Raw genomic sequence first — 14,864 nt, forward strand, 5'->3', positions numbered from 1 at the left:
ATAATTTTAAGTGGGTCGAGAGAGGGTGTTTCTGCGCCTTCCAAAACACAGTGGTGGATGGCGGACGGCAAATACCTTCCAGCAGACCACCAGGCCCGTCCCAAGGGGTGGCGAACGCAGCAGGGCACGGAACTGCTGGAGACCCCGCTCAGAGTGGCGATGGCAGCGTGAGGGCGGCGAACGTGGCAGGGCGCCTGCAGGACCGGGACCAACGTTCAGGAGGCGGGGGAAGTTTCACGGGGACGGCTGGGGCCGTGGTTTGCAGAGCCCGCGGTAGCTGGGGACATTTGATGAGTCTGGGTACGCCTTCATCGTGCGAAGGAACGCCTCCACATCGATTCATTGTCTGTCGACACGAACTGCTACCAGCCCCTCCGCAGGGAAAACTCCAAAGCCTTAGGGAGCAACCTAGAGACTCTGAGTCTCCGCATTAGCTGCTTGCCACAGAAACGAGTGACCCCTCTGAAATCTTCCTGCCATCCAGCACCTCTGCTCCCCCCAGGGCACAGCTGAGCCGGAAGGGAGGGAGAAAGAATAAGGGCTTTGCATAAACTCCTCTCCATCTACCCGGTTCTTCTGCTGAAGCAGCTCAGGGCTGTGCTATGTTCCCACTATTCGGAGGGAAAAAGCTTCACTCCAATGGGATTTTTGTCATGTTACGAAAAGCTTTGCTTTCTCTCTCTGCCCCCCCCACCCGGCTTTCACCACATCTCTACCACTATAAGTGAAGCAGCAACAGGAAAAACAAACAGAACAGCAGAGCTCTCGCATCAGCACTGCTCAGATCTGTAAGAGGAAGACTGGAATCTATTAGGCAACTGGTAGGGAGGCTCAGTCAAAAAAAAAAAAAAGTTACACAGAAGTTCCTGGTGTCTTACTGGAAAAACCTGTACTGTTGATTTGTTGAAACCACAAAAAATGGCAACAACTAGATGTCTGGGGAAGGGTCAGACCTTTGTTACATTTATGTCTTTAAGATCCGGATCTTTATATCGTAAAGACCTGGGCTGGCATCTTCTAAAGGCTGCTGTGATACCAAAGCCTGTAGCACCACGCAGAGACAGGGAAGCAGTGAGACCTGTGCATGTAGCTGTGGCTATCTAACAAGCCCTTTTCTTCTCCAGATAAGAAGAAATACTTTGGGTCAAAATCTCAAGAAGAGAGCATCTTGGGTTTATCCCAAGAAAGGAACAGTCACAGTACAAGTATCCTGCACTAAGCCACCTCCTTCAGGGGCCAGGCTGAAGTAAAAATGCTCACTGGTAATTGACACTGGGGAAACACTTTGTTCAGGAACTTCTGCTGAAGCCCGAGTAATTCAGCCTGCCTTAAAGCAGCCTCCATCCTGTGCTTTTGCTCTTGGAACACCTCCTTTTAACTGAGTCCTTTTAAAAGTTCATTTACCATCCCACGTTTATTGGGTGGAGTTATGTTTTATTTCCCGTCTGTAATAGCACCTAGCTTCATTCCTGCAGTAACTGACAACAAGACTTAGGCATAAGAGGGATTCTAAAATCCTGTGGATTAACTTTGTATGTTTTCAAAGCTTGTAACCTCTAGATAACAAAAACATCCCCCTCACCCTGTAGCACCACTCATCACAGAAACCAAAGTTCTGCTGAGAACATCTTTTTGGCCATGAAACCTCCTGTGGCAGACAGAAATCACAAAAACTCTCCACGTTTTTGGGCCCTCTGACAAAGTACGGACCTGGGGACACCTTTCAAACGTCAAGAGACTGGAGTTTCCTCGATACCCGTAGCACAACACCCAAGGCAGTAACACCGTAGATTTTACACAGACATTGACAACAATGTCCACAAATGTCTGAAAACTGCTGTTTGGGAGCTGTGGTCACCAGCTGAAGCCTGCTGAGCTCGCAGACCACTTGTCTCTGCTGACACATGGATGGAATCTCTCCCTTCCCTGCCTAACTCTTCTCCCACCACCCAGCAACGAGCACTTTTAAATTCACAGAAGAATTAGGAAATCAGTATCAATCCAGGCAGGCAAGTGGAAGGTTTCCAGAACAATTTTCCTACTTGGGTTAAAATAATCTGCAAGCCTTTTACACAGCTCATGGAACCACACTTCATATTCTGGTAAGTTACAGCTAACTCATATATATATTATATGTATGCTTTAACAGGAACTTCAAAGAAAATATTTACCTACCTTTTATTATCCACTCACGATTTATTTAAAAAAAATTATTTATATAAATTCATGGCATTTTAAAAACTCCATTGAACCTGGTTTTACAAGCCCTCAATTACACAAATTCAGAAAAAAACCTTCTTATGAGCCAGAAAATTTCCAGTAAAGAACTAAGACTTGTATGACAGTTATTTTTAGACTAATGTTTCCAAGGTCTTTAACTCAGCTGTACAACAGATCGTTTATTTCCCTCTGACTGAACTGTAAGAAATAAAATAAAATGGAAACAGAACTCGGAACCTTAAGTTTGGTTCTCCTTTTTTTCTAACTGTACTTTACTACACACAATGGCTTAATTTATGACTTCAAGTTCTCATAGTAATGACAAGTTCTGCTACAAACAGAACTGCAGTTATAATCAAATCAATTTAAATGCAGTCTCACATTCTATCCTACCTTATAACAGATGCTGACCTATAATGGCTCTGTCTGCCACTAAACCATGAATCCACAACCGGTACAGGGTAGCAGGACCAGCACCTTGCCCTGGGGTCAAACAGCTGAAAATCTCCTTCTGGGTGCTGTTGGCTCATCTCTAATTTATATTCTGTCCTCTCACATTCTGTTGTAACAGTATATCATAAGAAAAAAATCTCCATACTTTATCCCTAGCCCCTTCTCAGGATGGCAATTATTTTATTTAACAGAACAATTTCTCTTACATTACTCTGGTATATAGTAAAATGCTGTCCCAAAACCTATTTGATGTGGTCAGTAATTGGCTTACCGATACAACTCCTGTGAAACACACTCATAAAGCTCCTCAGCAGTAAATTTTATACTGTTATAAATCTAAAACAAAGAACAAAGAGCAAAGAATTACCAAAGTAAATTACCAAGTATCGCATATCAATTAAAATTATACAGCTGGTGTAACAGATATTATTAATGTATTATCTAACAGGCTCTCAAGTTCAGACAGTACATAAATGAATAAAATCGTGCTATGTGCTATAATATTAAATATTACCAATTAACAATCACGATTGTACATGATGGGAGGGACAGATACCACCCCAGCTCCATTTTTGAACCGTTTCTGCAAAAATGTAGAAGACCTTCAATTGTTCTTCCTCCCCTCTCAATTTACCCTGTAAACCTATAGCAACCAAAGAAAGTTCTGATTTGCTTTAATTCCATAAATACAGTCACCCCATATGTACAGGTCTGAAAAACAATAAATATATTTTCCTGTATAGGACTGCAAATCTGAAAAATGCAGTACACTAAACGGAAAAACACCTCTATTATACTGCAAACACTTATTTCTATTTCTTCTTAAAGTCCTTCAGCACAAATGAGTTAAAATTCATGGATAACTGATAATTTCAATCTATCTTCTTCTCTCTGAACTACGCACAGGATTCTCCATAGAATTACCCAGCTCAATGAATCACAGAATCATAGCAGCATTTAGGTTGGAAAAGACCTCTAAGATCATCTGACCCAACCTTTAACCTAGCAAAACTCTCTATCTTCTTAAAACGACTACGTCAGGGATGGTTTGGAGACTTCAGCTTCAATGCTTTTACTCTCTACAAGTCCTTCTTAACAAATGAGTGCACCAAGAGTCAGGCAAGCAACTCAAATACTGGTACAGATTCTAATAATTTTTGGTAGGTATCAACTAAAAAAATATTCTTATGTCTAATGTCTAATAAACAAAATACAATCCTCAAAATTCTAGTTTAATGGAAATATAATGATGAGACAGCTAACCTCCTGACTATTTTAAATAATCAGAAAACTGCAATAGAAGTGTATCTGACAAAACAATAATGAAGACTTCATACCTCATTGCTTATGAGGAAGTTATAGAGTGTCCAAATGTCTTGGAAACTACTGGTTGGGGTCAAAATTCTGAAAAAGAAATTTTTATTTATTTATTTTTTTAAAGTGTAAAATGATTCTATGGAACAATTAAAAAAATAGCAATCAGAAATGCTTCATGAAAAAATCTTATTATTTTTGAAAAATTTTCCCTTCCACCCATCCTTTTCCACTCCTCTACAAGAACTAAAAATGAGCTTATTATGTCTGCAAGGACCTTCTATGAAGGCTTTTCATAATTAAAAATTCAACTGATATTTTTATGAGCAATTCCTCTGAAAACCAGCAATATTTAAAAGCCTTTTGTTTCAGATAAGCAAAGCATGTTGTATTAATGTGGAGCAAGAGAAAACCGACACGCTTAAAAAAAACCTTCCCCCACTAGTTAACGTTGTATCTCACTCCCTCCAGTACGTTAACATACAGCCCAAATTTTACATTTTCCATACCATTTTTGCTACTTCTAAGAATAACCAATTCACACCCAATACTGAAAACTGAAACTAGGATTTGACAGCCGGAGAGGTGCTATTTTAACAGAAGTACTGTTCTTTTATTTAGCCCCAGAAGGCGCAGAGCAGCCAGCAACGTTCTTGTCCTTCCCCAAGTCTCATCCCTGTCCTACACACTACATTCAGGGATACCACCTGAAGAAACCCGTCGCTTCAGTGTCTCCAGACAGAGCTGTGAGGCTGAGGGACGTAAGCCCTTTTCCACAAGGCTCCAAAAATGATCCAGTAAGGAAGTGATTCGCTCAAAAAAAATTACTTCTCTTAATCTAGTTAAGCAGATATAATCCAGTTATACCTCAGTGTAACTTCATTTGCATTCACAAGGAAAGAAACCAGAACATTCTTGTATTACATTAAACATCATGTAGCACTTTACATATATTAAGAAATCCTGATAAAATTCTGCTTTATGTTACATTCCAAGTATGTAAATAGATTAAGAAAGTGATTTAACGTGAAAAAAACTGTGCTTTTGGGAAACTGTATTTACTTTCCCATGGGAAAGTGCCCCAATTCTCTTCCCCCCTCCCTCCCCTTGCAAGTCATAGTCATAAGCCTTTATAAATGAATTAATTAGGAACTGAAAAGAAAAAACAAACAAAACTAACAGAATCAGTTAAAAATCCCAGATAAAAACGACACCGTATTCTAAACACGCTGGAAGACAGTGACATACTCCAGGATTTATCGTAACTTGTAAGTCTGCTGCTTATTTTCATCATGATTTTACACAGGAATTACCACTGTTCACAAAAATTAGTCACACATTCTTACCCCCTTCATAAGAAGATGCACCCAGGATTTGTTCCTTAAAGTGGAATATTTAGACCTGCCAAATAGAAGTCAGCAAGAGAACCCACTGGCTAGCCTTCCTAAAAATACCTCGAAATCCTCAACAGCTACCTCAGTGAGAAAGCCATCAACTTTGACAGCATAAAACCCCTGCACAGACAACCTGGCAAACATCCTCGTAAGTGCTGGGAATCTTGGCAGCTTGAAGTGCATCGCTGCTACGATTCCCACCGCCGAGCTACGCGCAGCCGGAGCCAGCAGCCCTGTCTGCATGGGACAACGCATCAGCTTTGGCTATCACAGCCCTCAGCCACGGCACAAATAAACGAGCCTACCGAAGCCTGGGAAAGTGTGGTTTCTACTGCTGCTGATTTTTGTACCGTTCTGCCTTCTGCTTTGTGCCAAGAGGAGAGCCTGGGTATTGAACTGTTTTCACAAAACGGAAGGCAGAGTACTGCAGTGCCCAGAAGGTGAGGCACTACAGCAACTTCCCCCGAAGGCCATCGCATGCCGCCACGCAACGCGCTGGGGCAAAATTCGCCCATCCATGTATCCTCCTGCTCTGACAAGGACACACAGGGAAGGAAGAGTGCTGGGGTGGGAAACCAGCCAAGTAAGCTCTTCACCTGGGGGAAAGGGCAGCTGGGGAGAGAAAGAAGAGCTGCAGGAATTACAGGCTTCTGGGCCCTGCGGAAGAGAAGCACGTGGAAGAGGGAGAGACCGAGGGCAGAGCAGGCGCAGGGTGAAACCACGCTCCGTCTCCTGACCGTACTGCACCTGGCGCGGGGACTTCTGGCCACCCGACTCACCACGTCCCTCTCCCCAGGGCCTGAGACCTTGCGTGTCCCGCAGCCCTTCTCAGCAAGGCTACCTTTACAGAGAACCCGTCTGAAAGTCACTCCCCAAGCCCTATCAGGCCTTCGTTCCAGGTTCATTTTTAGACCTCTAGCTTTGAGCACAATATTAACTGTGGACTTAAACTGACACCTCCCAGACCGTGCACTCCAGGCACCGACCAAGATGACCCTCACTACTCCTCCTATTAATTTCTGGTGAGGGGACCAAGTTGGAAAGCACACGTATTTCTGTACTGGTGCCAAATGGTACTAGCAAACTGCTAACACAATCAGTTCAGCTCACCAGACCCCAGGTGGATGCACAGTCTGGCTGTGTTTCCAGTTCTTCGAAAGATCCAAATGCAACATGTTAATAAGTATATAAGTAACTTACTGTTCAGTCCTGCAGCTTATTTTATGGAGGCAGACTGGACAGTCACAACCGTTACTTCTGGGTTTGTAACATGACTAACATTTGGCCCAAAGCACTACGATATCTTCAAATGGAAGGCATTTGTTGTCTTTAAGGAGGAAACATCGCTATATGGGGAGTTCTGAAAAGAATTTATCGAGAGAGGAGCCTACACAGCGACTTCCCCCACAAATTCTTAATAGGTCAACATCCATAAAAACGCTTATTGTTGTTTTCAACTAAATAGGAGCTTGAATACAAGCTCCAGGCTTGGAATACATGGGCAGGGATTTTACACTGCTGCTGCTGTCTGCTGATTTAAATCATTTCACATTCCTTTCATCTCCTGTAGCCACTATTCTGTGTTATGGAAAACAGAAACTTTATGAGATGTACATTTGGAAATCCGGACATGTTTGCATGTACACCTACTCTGCATCTACTTCCTCATTAAATCACACTGATCAAAGTTTCCCAATGAAAAAAAATCTACTGCAGCTACACAAATATAACTAGAAACCAACCTCTAAATCAGTAATGCAAGAAGTGGACTCTTATGAAAAACTCTCCTAATGAGCAATTTCAGTATAGTGACCGCTGCAGTATTTAACCACTGCTTTTTCTTCTCTCTCAACATCAAACATACTTCAAAGGCAAATCCACTGACTCACTTTAGTCTTATTTTACTTATATTACTCTATGTCATGCACTTTGACTTTTAATTATTCCAAACACCCTGCTCTAAGCAGGTGTTGGCAAAGTTCGATTGTCATTAAAATTAAATTAGTTCAGGCATTGAGCTGTAGTATGGTTCTGTGCAGTTTTATGAGAATATTTAGTGCATGAGGTACAGAAGGGCATGCTACAAAAAAACACAATGCCAGTATGGGTACCAGCCACAAAATGGGGGTTAACTCTTGTTTTGGGGAGAGAAAGGAGAGAACCAGACTTAACAATTGCTACCTCATAAGCACAAGGGCTTTCCCCACCCCTCTGAATGTTTGTTTACCTGCTGGCATCAGACAAGTGACAGGACAAATGCACACAGAGTGAAATATATGATAATCAAGAATGGAAATGGGTGGGAGACAGCTCACAACGTGGTTCCTCACTTGTGCATGCACAAGACCTGGGAAATGAGCAAAGCCTATCTGGAAGGGATCAGAAAATTAAATTAGCAAATAAAGAATAATTTGGCAGGGAAAGCGGGTCTGCCTGCCACCCACTCACAAACACTGCAGTCCTGGGCAATGACAAGCAAAGCATACAGCTACAAAGCTGCATGAGAATACGTGGCAAGCATCCCCAGATCTGTCCATACCTCAGTATTTGTTACCCTAAGCTGATACCTCTCTTCAAGGGATACATGTAATCGCCTGTGGTGTAAGCCTGAGGGAGCCATCATGCAGCACTGGCCAATTCGATGAATCCATGGGCTTCACCACAAAGGCATATGTGACTTAACTGTATAAAGTCAACTTAACCCATTAAAAGCCCCATTGAACCTCAATGACAGAAGATCAAGAAAGCAGAAGAGATGACAACTGGAAAAACAAAACTACTATGTTGCTTAAAATCTTGGTAATTTAACAATTCCTCATGACGCTATGCTGCAATAAGGGACTCAAGCAGATGTTGGTATAATAGTCAACACATTTCAGGATTTTGTTTCACTGCCTTTTGAGGAGTTATGGGGATTTTTCCCAAAATAAAGTTAAGCTCATGCTGTCTTCTATAGTGGAAGTATTTCAGATGTTAGGTCTCAGGGCCACTTTGTCTAGATGATGCCTGTTCTGTAGCTTTACAAGGCCAGAAAGGACCATGGCTTTTAAAGCTTTAATTCAGTTATTTCTAGTTATTTCTTCCAAACTTTTCAGACTGGGTTAAAGGCAGCAAGGTGTAGGCACAGCATCACCTTGGCCCCACATCCTGTGAAGTGCTGACCCATTTCAGCTTCACTCGACAGAGGCAGAGGCCTTGAAACATTTTAATTTCTTACAGCTCCCATCCAACCAGACAGCTGGATAAAGGACCAGATTTGGACTCTGGCAACAGAGAAGGCTGTAGGTAAATTCAAAAGGAACAGAAGATTACAAAGACTTCACTTATGAAAGAAAATGTTACCACTGGAAGAAAACTGTTTGCCAGACACTGGCTTCAACATTATTGTTTTCAACAGTATCAGACAACAATTAAAGGACACGATACTACAGAAAGATGAGCTTCATAAATGTTATTACTGACATATGGTAATTTTTTTCTTAGTAACCACAGGCTGTTTCCACATTAGTGCTGACCCCAGGGGAGGGCCACTTCTACAGGCAACCCCGCACTGCGAGCTCCCTCCAGCCACAACCCTGCCCGCAGCCCTGCCAGCCCAGCCTGGCGCGGGTGTAACACGCCCCACAGAAGGGGCTACAAATCCCCTCCCTGCTCACTGTTTGCAGGTTACTCCAATTACGTTAATGCAGCTTGTTCAGAGATCAGAAGACTGATCACACGTAGCACACGCTGAAGCAGCGTTAGCCTCAGGCAGTGCCGTCGGCCAGGTCTGACAAACTGCACGTGGACCCGTGCCCCACGTCCATGCAATGTCTAGGTGCTGTATTTCAAACAACCGTTTCTCATCCATCCCAATTCGGTTTACGCTGGGAAACTGCACAGAGCCCAGCACTCTGAGGCTGAAATTTACATTTAATTTAGCTGCTCTTCTTTAGTGGGTCAAGAATGTTTCATGTTTCACCTAAATTAACAATAAAAGAACCAAACAGCTAGTGCTAGGAAAGTCCAACAATTTTTGAACTAGGAACTACTCGCTGTTTTACCTGCAGAAGGAGACAGCATGCGGAGGAAGATTAAAAGTAGAGCTCTTAATACAGAGACTTTATGACAAAACTGACTAAATATCTTGGCAGCCTAAGGGAAGAAAGACAATTTCCTAACTAGACATCAAGAAAAAGAAATCTCAATTCCCTCACTGAGTTTCTCTGAACCCACAGAATTGTTTTTAAATTAGCAGAACTGTAAAGTTAGTTAATCCCAAAACATTCAATTCAGTGACCAGATCTGATACAGTGATGTTTTACTTTAGAAGACTACTGTTTTACTGAGATCTTAAAAAAATTATACTTTAAAATTACAAATATTTATGGATTTCTTATCTAAATCAGTGCTTCCCAAACAAGCAAAAATATTAGAAATTTGACCAGAAATTCCATTCAGGTAGAAAAAGGAGAAGTCAGGTTACTTAGTGCAGTCACAGATAACTATATTTGTACCTGACACTATCCTAGCGTAAATGTCTGACTATTGTATCTAAGAGTATTTGCTGTAAATTGTGAGCAATTTTCAAGTTTGCATGTAAACAAAACATTTTTTCTTAGCATACTGATAAAAAAATAGCAAAACGAATAACTAAATCAGTTCACAAAAGACTAGGATTTTTTTTGTTGTTGTTAAAAAGAATTTCTTATCTAAAACTTGGGCAGGAAACACGAAGGCACAAGAAGGTTCCCATGTAAAATTCCCCAGAGGAATTTTGCATACAAACCCTTGAATCACAAGTTATACTCAGCTGAGGGAAAGTGAGCCCTACAGACACATTTAAATGCTGCTGTTGAAGCCTTTGAAGGTGTAAGAAAGCTGTCTGTTTCTAACATTCCGAACAGTATTTTAAGGGGATGTTCTAAAAGCAACAAGACATAAAAATATATTTCAGAAGACTGATCATGAAAAGCTCCAAGTACTTCCAATCTCCTGGTAGCACTGGCACACGCCTTAACTTCAGCAGGTGAAGAAACATATCCTGCATGCAGAAAGTGGAGGGACGTTATGATGCAACTTTAGGAGAGCGTCAAATACATCCCAAGTATATACACCTGCTAGCAGTGGCCTCTTGCGAGGCATTCTGCACTTCTTAGAACAAAATTTATTAAAAGCTAATTATCTGTGATAAATACTTTCCTTCTTTCTTCTCCAAACCTTTTCTTCTCTCCAAATAGGGAGGGCCCAAATGTCTTCCACCAGAATCAGTGGAAGAATGTTTCTACAAGTGATGAAAGACTTGGCACAATCCTTAAAATCCCTAGTTGCAGGAATACTTCTGTTGCCTCAGAGAGCTACTTGAAAACCAAGAAAATATTTCATGGATCAGGACTTCAATTAGGCCCCTTTGTAAATTAGTTCCAAATACTATCCAACATGAATAATCCACAATAAATATACAAGCATGAACGATCACTGAACACGTGCATAAATATTGTTTCATGCAAAAATTATTTTTAAAAAATACTTTAGTTACGTAAAATGACTTATGGACCATCATCACTTTGCAACAATTGAAGGATGCCAAAAGATTTTCCGAATCAGTCAAGCCTTCTTTCTCCTCTCCTGTCTGAAATTTTATAAATAACTTAGTAAAATTGCTTTAAACATGACAGAGAAACGCCCAGGTAAATTCCAAGACATTGAGTGTGATAGATGAGGTGCTGATTTTGGGCACTGTTGTACACCTAAGAAACATTTCATGGCTTCATAACTTCAAGTATAAATTTCAGAGGTTTAAGAATGTTTGTTCATTCTTGGTCAGTGTAATACATGTGGAACAGATATAATGCCTTCTGCAATCAAATGTGGAAAGGAGCCATTTTTAAGTGAGCAAATCTCAAAAACACAGTGATAAAACAAGAGCTGCCAGGATCAGCAATATTTGAGAGAGAACTATAAAGTAACACGTATTTGTTTAAATAAGAATCCTGCTGCCAAAAGAAACAGGTAGGTCATCTACAGTTGATAAGCCATACTAGCTATTGTCTTTATTGTAGTGCTGAATTATTGTAAAACATTTATGGCATGCAGCACTTTACAGCACACATTCTATTCTGCTGTCAATGTCATCATAGGAAGAAGCAAAGATAAAATCAAACATCTGTACTGTATGACAAAAGTTTCAAAACAGCATATGATGCAAATGCCTATCAGTAAGAACTCTTCTATCAAACAGCTGTGACTTTTTTTTTTTCTTTTTTAATATCTGTATTTGTCGTATGTATGTTCCGGTTATCAGTCTGAATAGCCATAGTACTGACACAGAATATATTTGTTTGTGAGGAAGTACATCATCACATACTTATCTCAAAAAGTGTGATTGTGCTTTTCTAATTGTTTTTAACAATCTGAAAATCTGAACTTCTAATGCAGTTGTACTTTCAGTACAATCTATAAAACTTCGAAACTTTCACAAGACAGTTTCTTTCTTCTTTGTTCTACAAAGCAAGGAATAGAAAATACCGTAGAAAAGGCTTACATTTTATCACTAAATGCTGTATTGCCTCCAAATATTCAAGTTTTTTTTACTAAGTTTTCTCCAGATGCTTCCTTTGCTGTAATCAAACCATTAGGTTAACTTTAAGTCTCTGAAAGGTATTTTTTTCAAAAAAAAATAAATAAATATATTCTAAGTACAGTCTTAGAAAGGCTGAGCAACCCAGGTAAAATGAGCATCCTCACTTTTGCAAACTTCACTTTTTGTTTGGCACCCTGTAATACATATAAACCTATGATGATTTATAAACATGACTTGTGACTTTGGAAAACCTACTCAAAATCCTCAAACTAAGATTAAAACAGATTACACAGTTTCTGAATTTCTTGCTCCACGATGCCCCCTACTGCAACTCTGAAGAACAAACACAGAGTAAGCATTTCAGAATGAAATCTTTCCAAGAAAATTCATCCATAGAATCGTAGGGTATTCCAGTTTAGTGGTAGAAAAGAAAATTTTAAGGAGTACAAAATTAATTTTTGAAACTATTTCATTACATTGTCAGTGTAACTATTGTCAGTGAAACTACTGCATTGTCAGTGCAATCACATAAAACAGAAGACAGCCTCTCCATTTCAAATAAAGTCAAAGGACTGAATCCTGACTGAATCCTGAATCTTGCTACAGATATTCCTCTAATCAAAAAGCACATCTTCTGAAAAATAGATTTCTCTGATATAATAGTACACCTTATTATTTTTAAAGAGTTCTTCCATAAGGCACTATTAATGTACAGGGCAAGCCCAACTGTTTGGATGCATCTTTTTGGACAGTTTTCTAATCTATGTGCCCCAGTACAATGCAAAGAATTGTGCAAAGTGATATTGTTTTCCTAACTGACACACCTCTAGACTCTTAGATTCAAAGCCTGTAACAATTTAGGATGCTCACAGCAGTTACTAGAACTTCAGCCACCATTACAAACCATTTCCTACAAACACCCTTTAAAGTCAGTAAGAAACCGAGGGAACTCTACTATCAAAAGAATTTAAAGCACTTTCTGTAGCTGTTCCTGCTGGTGAATAAACTTTACTGCTACAAAATAAGGACTAAGCTAAGACTACACAGGAAATACCTTAATCTTTTTGAAGCTTCACTTTTATTACTCTGCACACTTTAGAAAAAACAAGGGGGGGGGGAGGAGGAAGAGAGAGGGAATACCCTGCCAAATCTGAGAGTTCAACTGATTATCAGCTGCTGTGATAGAGGTTTTGACTAAAGAAATATGCTGTAGAATTGGTAACAGTGACATCCTCCAAATGTATGGCTATATTGGAATTTTGCCCCAAATCCAGTGGGCCTCACATTTGAAAAATAAATGTTCTAAATTACCCTCAGCTCTTGCCATCAGAGCTAATGTATCATTTAATCATGTCACAGCTGCTGTTTCACTATAAGCAGATGTCAGTGGTTTGTCATCAAGTACTGGAAAACAAATCCCAAGTCATAAATGAGAAAATTCACTAAAAGGGATCTGAATGTCCAACAGTTTCTTGTTCTCTTGTTACAAAGAAATGGTTCTAGATACACATAGTACTGATATTTTACTGAAAACTTTAAAACTAAGCATGCACACTTAACTTGTAGTTTAGCATCAACAGCTTAGTGATTTTTATAGCTTTAACTGACTGCTATTAAGGGAACCTGGACAAGCTTGAGAAGTGGGCCCATGTGAACCTAATGAAGTTCAACAAGTCCAAGTGCAAGGTGCTGCACCTGGGTTGGGGCAATCCCAGACACGAGCCGGGCATGAGCCAGCAGTGTGCGCCTGCAGCCCAGAAGGGCAGCTGCATCCTGGGCTGCACCAACAGAGGTGTGACCAGCAGGTCGAGGGAGGTGACTGTCCCCCTCTGCTCTGCCCTTGTGAGGCCCCACCTGGAGTCCTGCATCCAGGTCTGGGGCCCCCAGCACAAGAAGGATGTGGGGCTGTTAAAGGAGGCTCAGAGGCTGGAGCACCTCTCCTATGAAGAAAGGCTGAGCGAGAGCTGGGGATGTTCAGCCTGGAGAAAACTCTGGGGAGACCTCACTGCCTCTTTTCAGTACTTAAAGGAGACATAAAAAAGATGGGGGGCAACTCTTTACTCAATTGGATAATAACAGGAGAAGGGGGAATCGTGTTAAGATAAAAGAGGGGAGATTTAGATTAGAGGTTAGGAGGAAATTCTTCTCAGAGGGTGGTGAGGCACTGGCACAGGTTGCCCAGAGAGGCTGTGGATGCCCCATCCCTGGAGGTGTTCAAGACGAGGTTGGATGAGGCCCTGGGCAAACTGATCTAGTGGGTGGCGTCCCTGCCTATGGCAGGGGGGTTGGAACCAGATAATCTCTGAGGTCCCTTCTAACCCAAGCCATTCTATGATACTATTCTCACTAGGTTTTAGGACTAGCTTAAATGCTTACCTACGAATTCCTTCAAGGATGTCATTCACAGCTGCCAACAGTTTCTGCAGACCTAAAAAAGCTTCTTCAAATGAAGACTTTGCAGTTACTGTGCTGGGGTCCAACTTTTGGAAAATTTCAAGACTAATATTACCAAAAAAAAAAAAAGACAAAACAGTTAATAAAAATCCTCAAAATTAAGAGAAACTCAGTACCTACTGCATGCATTGTATTTTGACTATTAAAAACCCAAGGTCAAATGTAAATCTATACTACTACCATGTTATCTAAAGCAGTCTTGGAATAAACAGTGGAAAGACTATGCCCTAGAGCTGTACTTCTCTGTTGAAATTTTTCCTTGGTAATTGCACTCTATAACAGTATTTCACTGACTTTGACTTAAATAGATTTATCATTAAACTTCATTTGACAGTGAAACCAATTCCTCATATACAACCTGAGTAAACCTCTCAGAAGAGAAGAACTGCTAGGCTGAAGAAGCAAAGTAAACTGCCTTCTTTGCATTTTTCCAAGCAGTTTCATTCTCCAGATTTAGAACAGGATTG

The 14,864-nt window shown here is 40.7% G+C and overlaps 1 protein-coding gene across 5 annotated transcripts in view; it reads right to left on the reverse strand.

Annotated features, from left to right (window-relative positions):
• Window positions 1-14,864, reverse strand: part of SWT1 (SWT1 RNA endoribonuclease homolog) — a 42,707-nt gene that overhangs the window by 3,756 nt on the left and 24,087 nt on the right. For all 5 annotated transcript variants that reach the window (XR_014587615.1, XM_083847076.1, XM_083847074.1 and 2 more), the window contains exons 16-18: window positions 14,320-14,442; window positions 4,011-4,077; window positions 2,945-3,009 (exon numbers count right to left, since the gene is read on the reverse strand). Coding sequence is in view for 4 of the 5 variants with exons in the window: in XM_083847076.1 (XP_083703202.1) it covers window positions 2,945-3,009; window positions 4,011-4,077; window positions 14,320-14,442 (255 nt within the window). In the remaining variant the exon portion in view is untranslated. The remainder of the gene's footprint in view (window positions 1-2,944; window positions 3,010-4,010; window positions 4,078-14,319; window positions 14,443-14,864) is intronic.

Source organism: Anser anser, assembly GCF_964211835.1.
Source record: "Anser anser genome assembly, chromosome: 8".
NCBI classification, from domain to species: Eukaryota; Metazoa; Chordata; class Aves; order Anseriformes; family Anatidae; genus Anser; species Anser anser.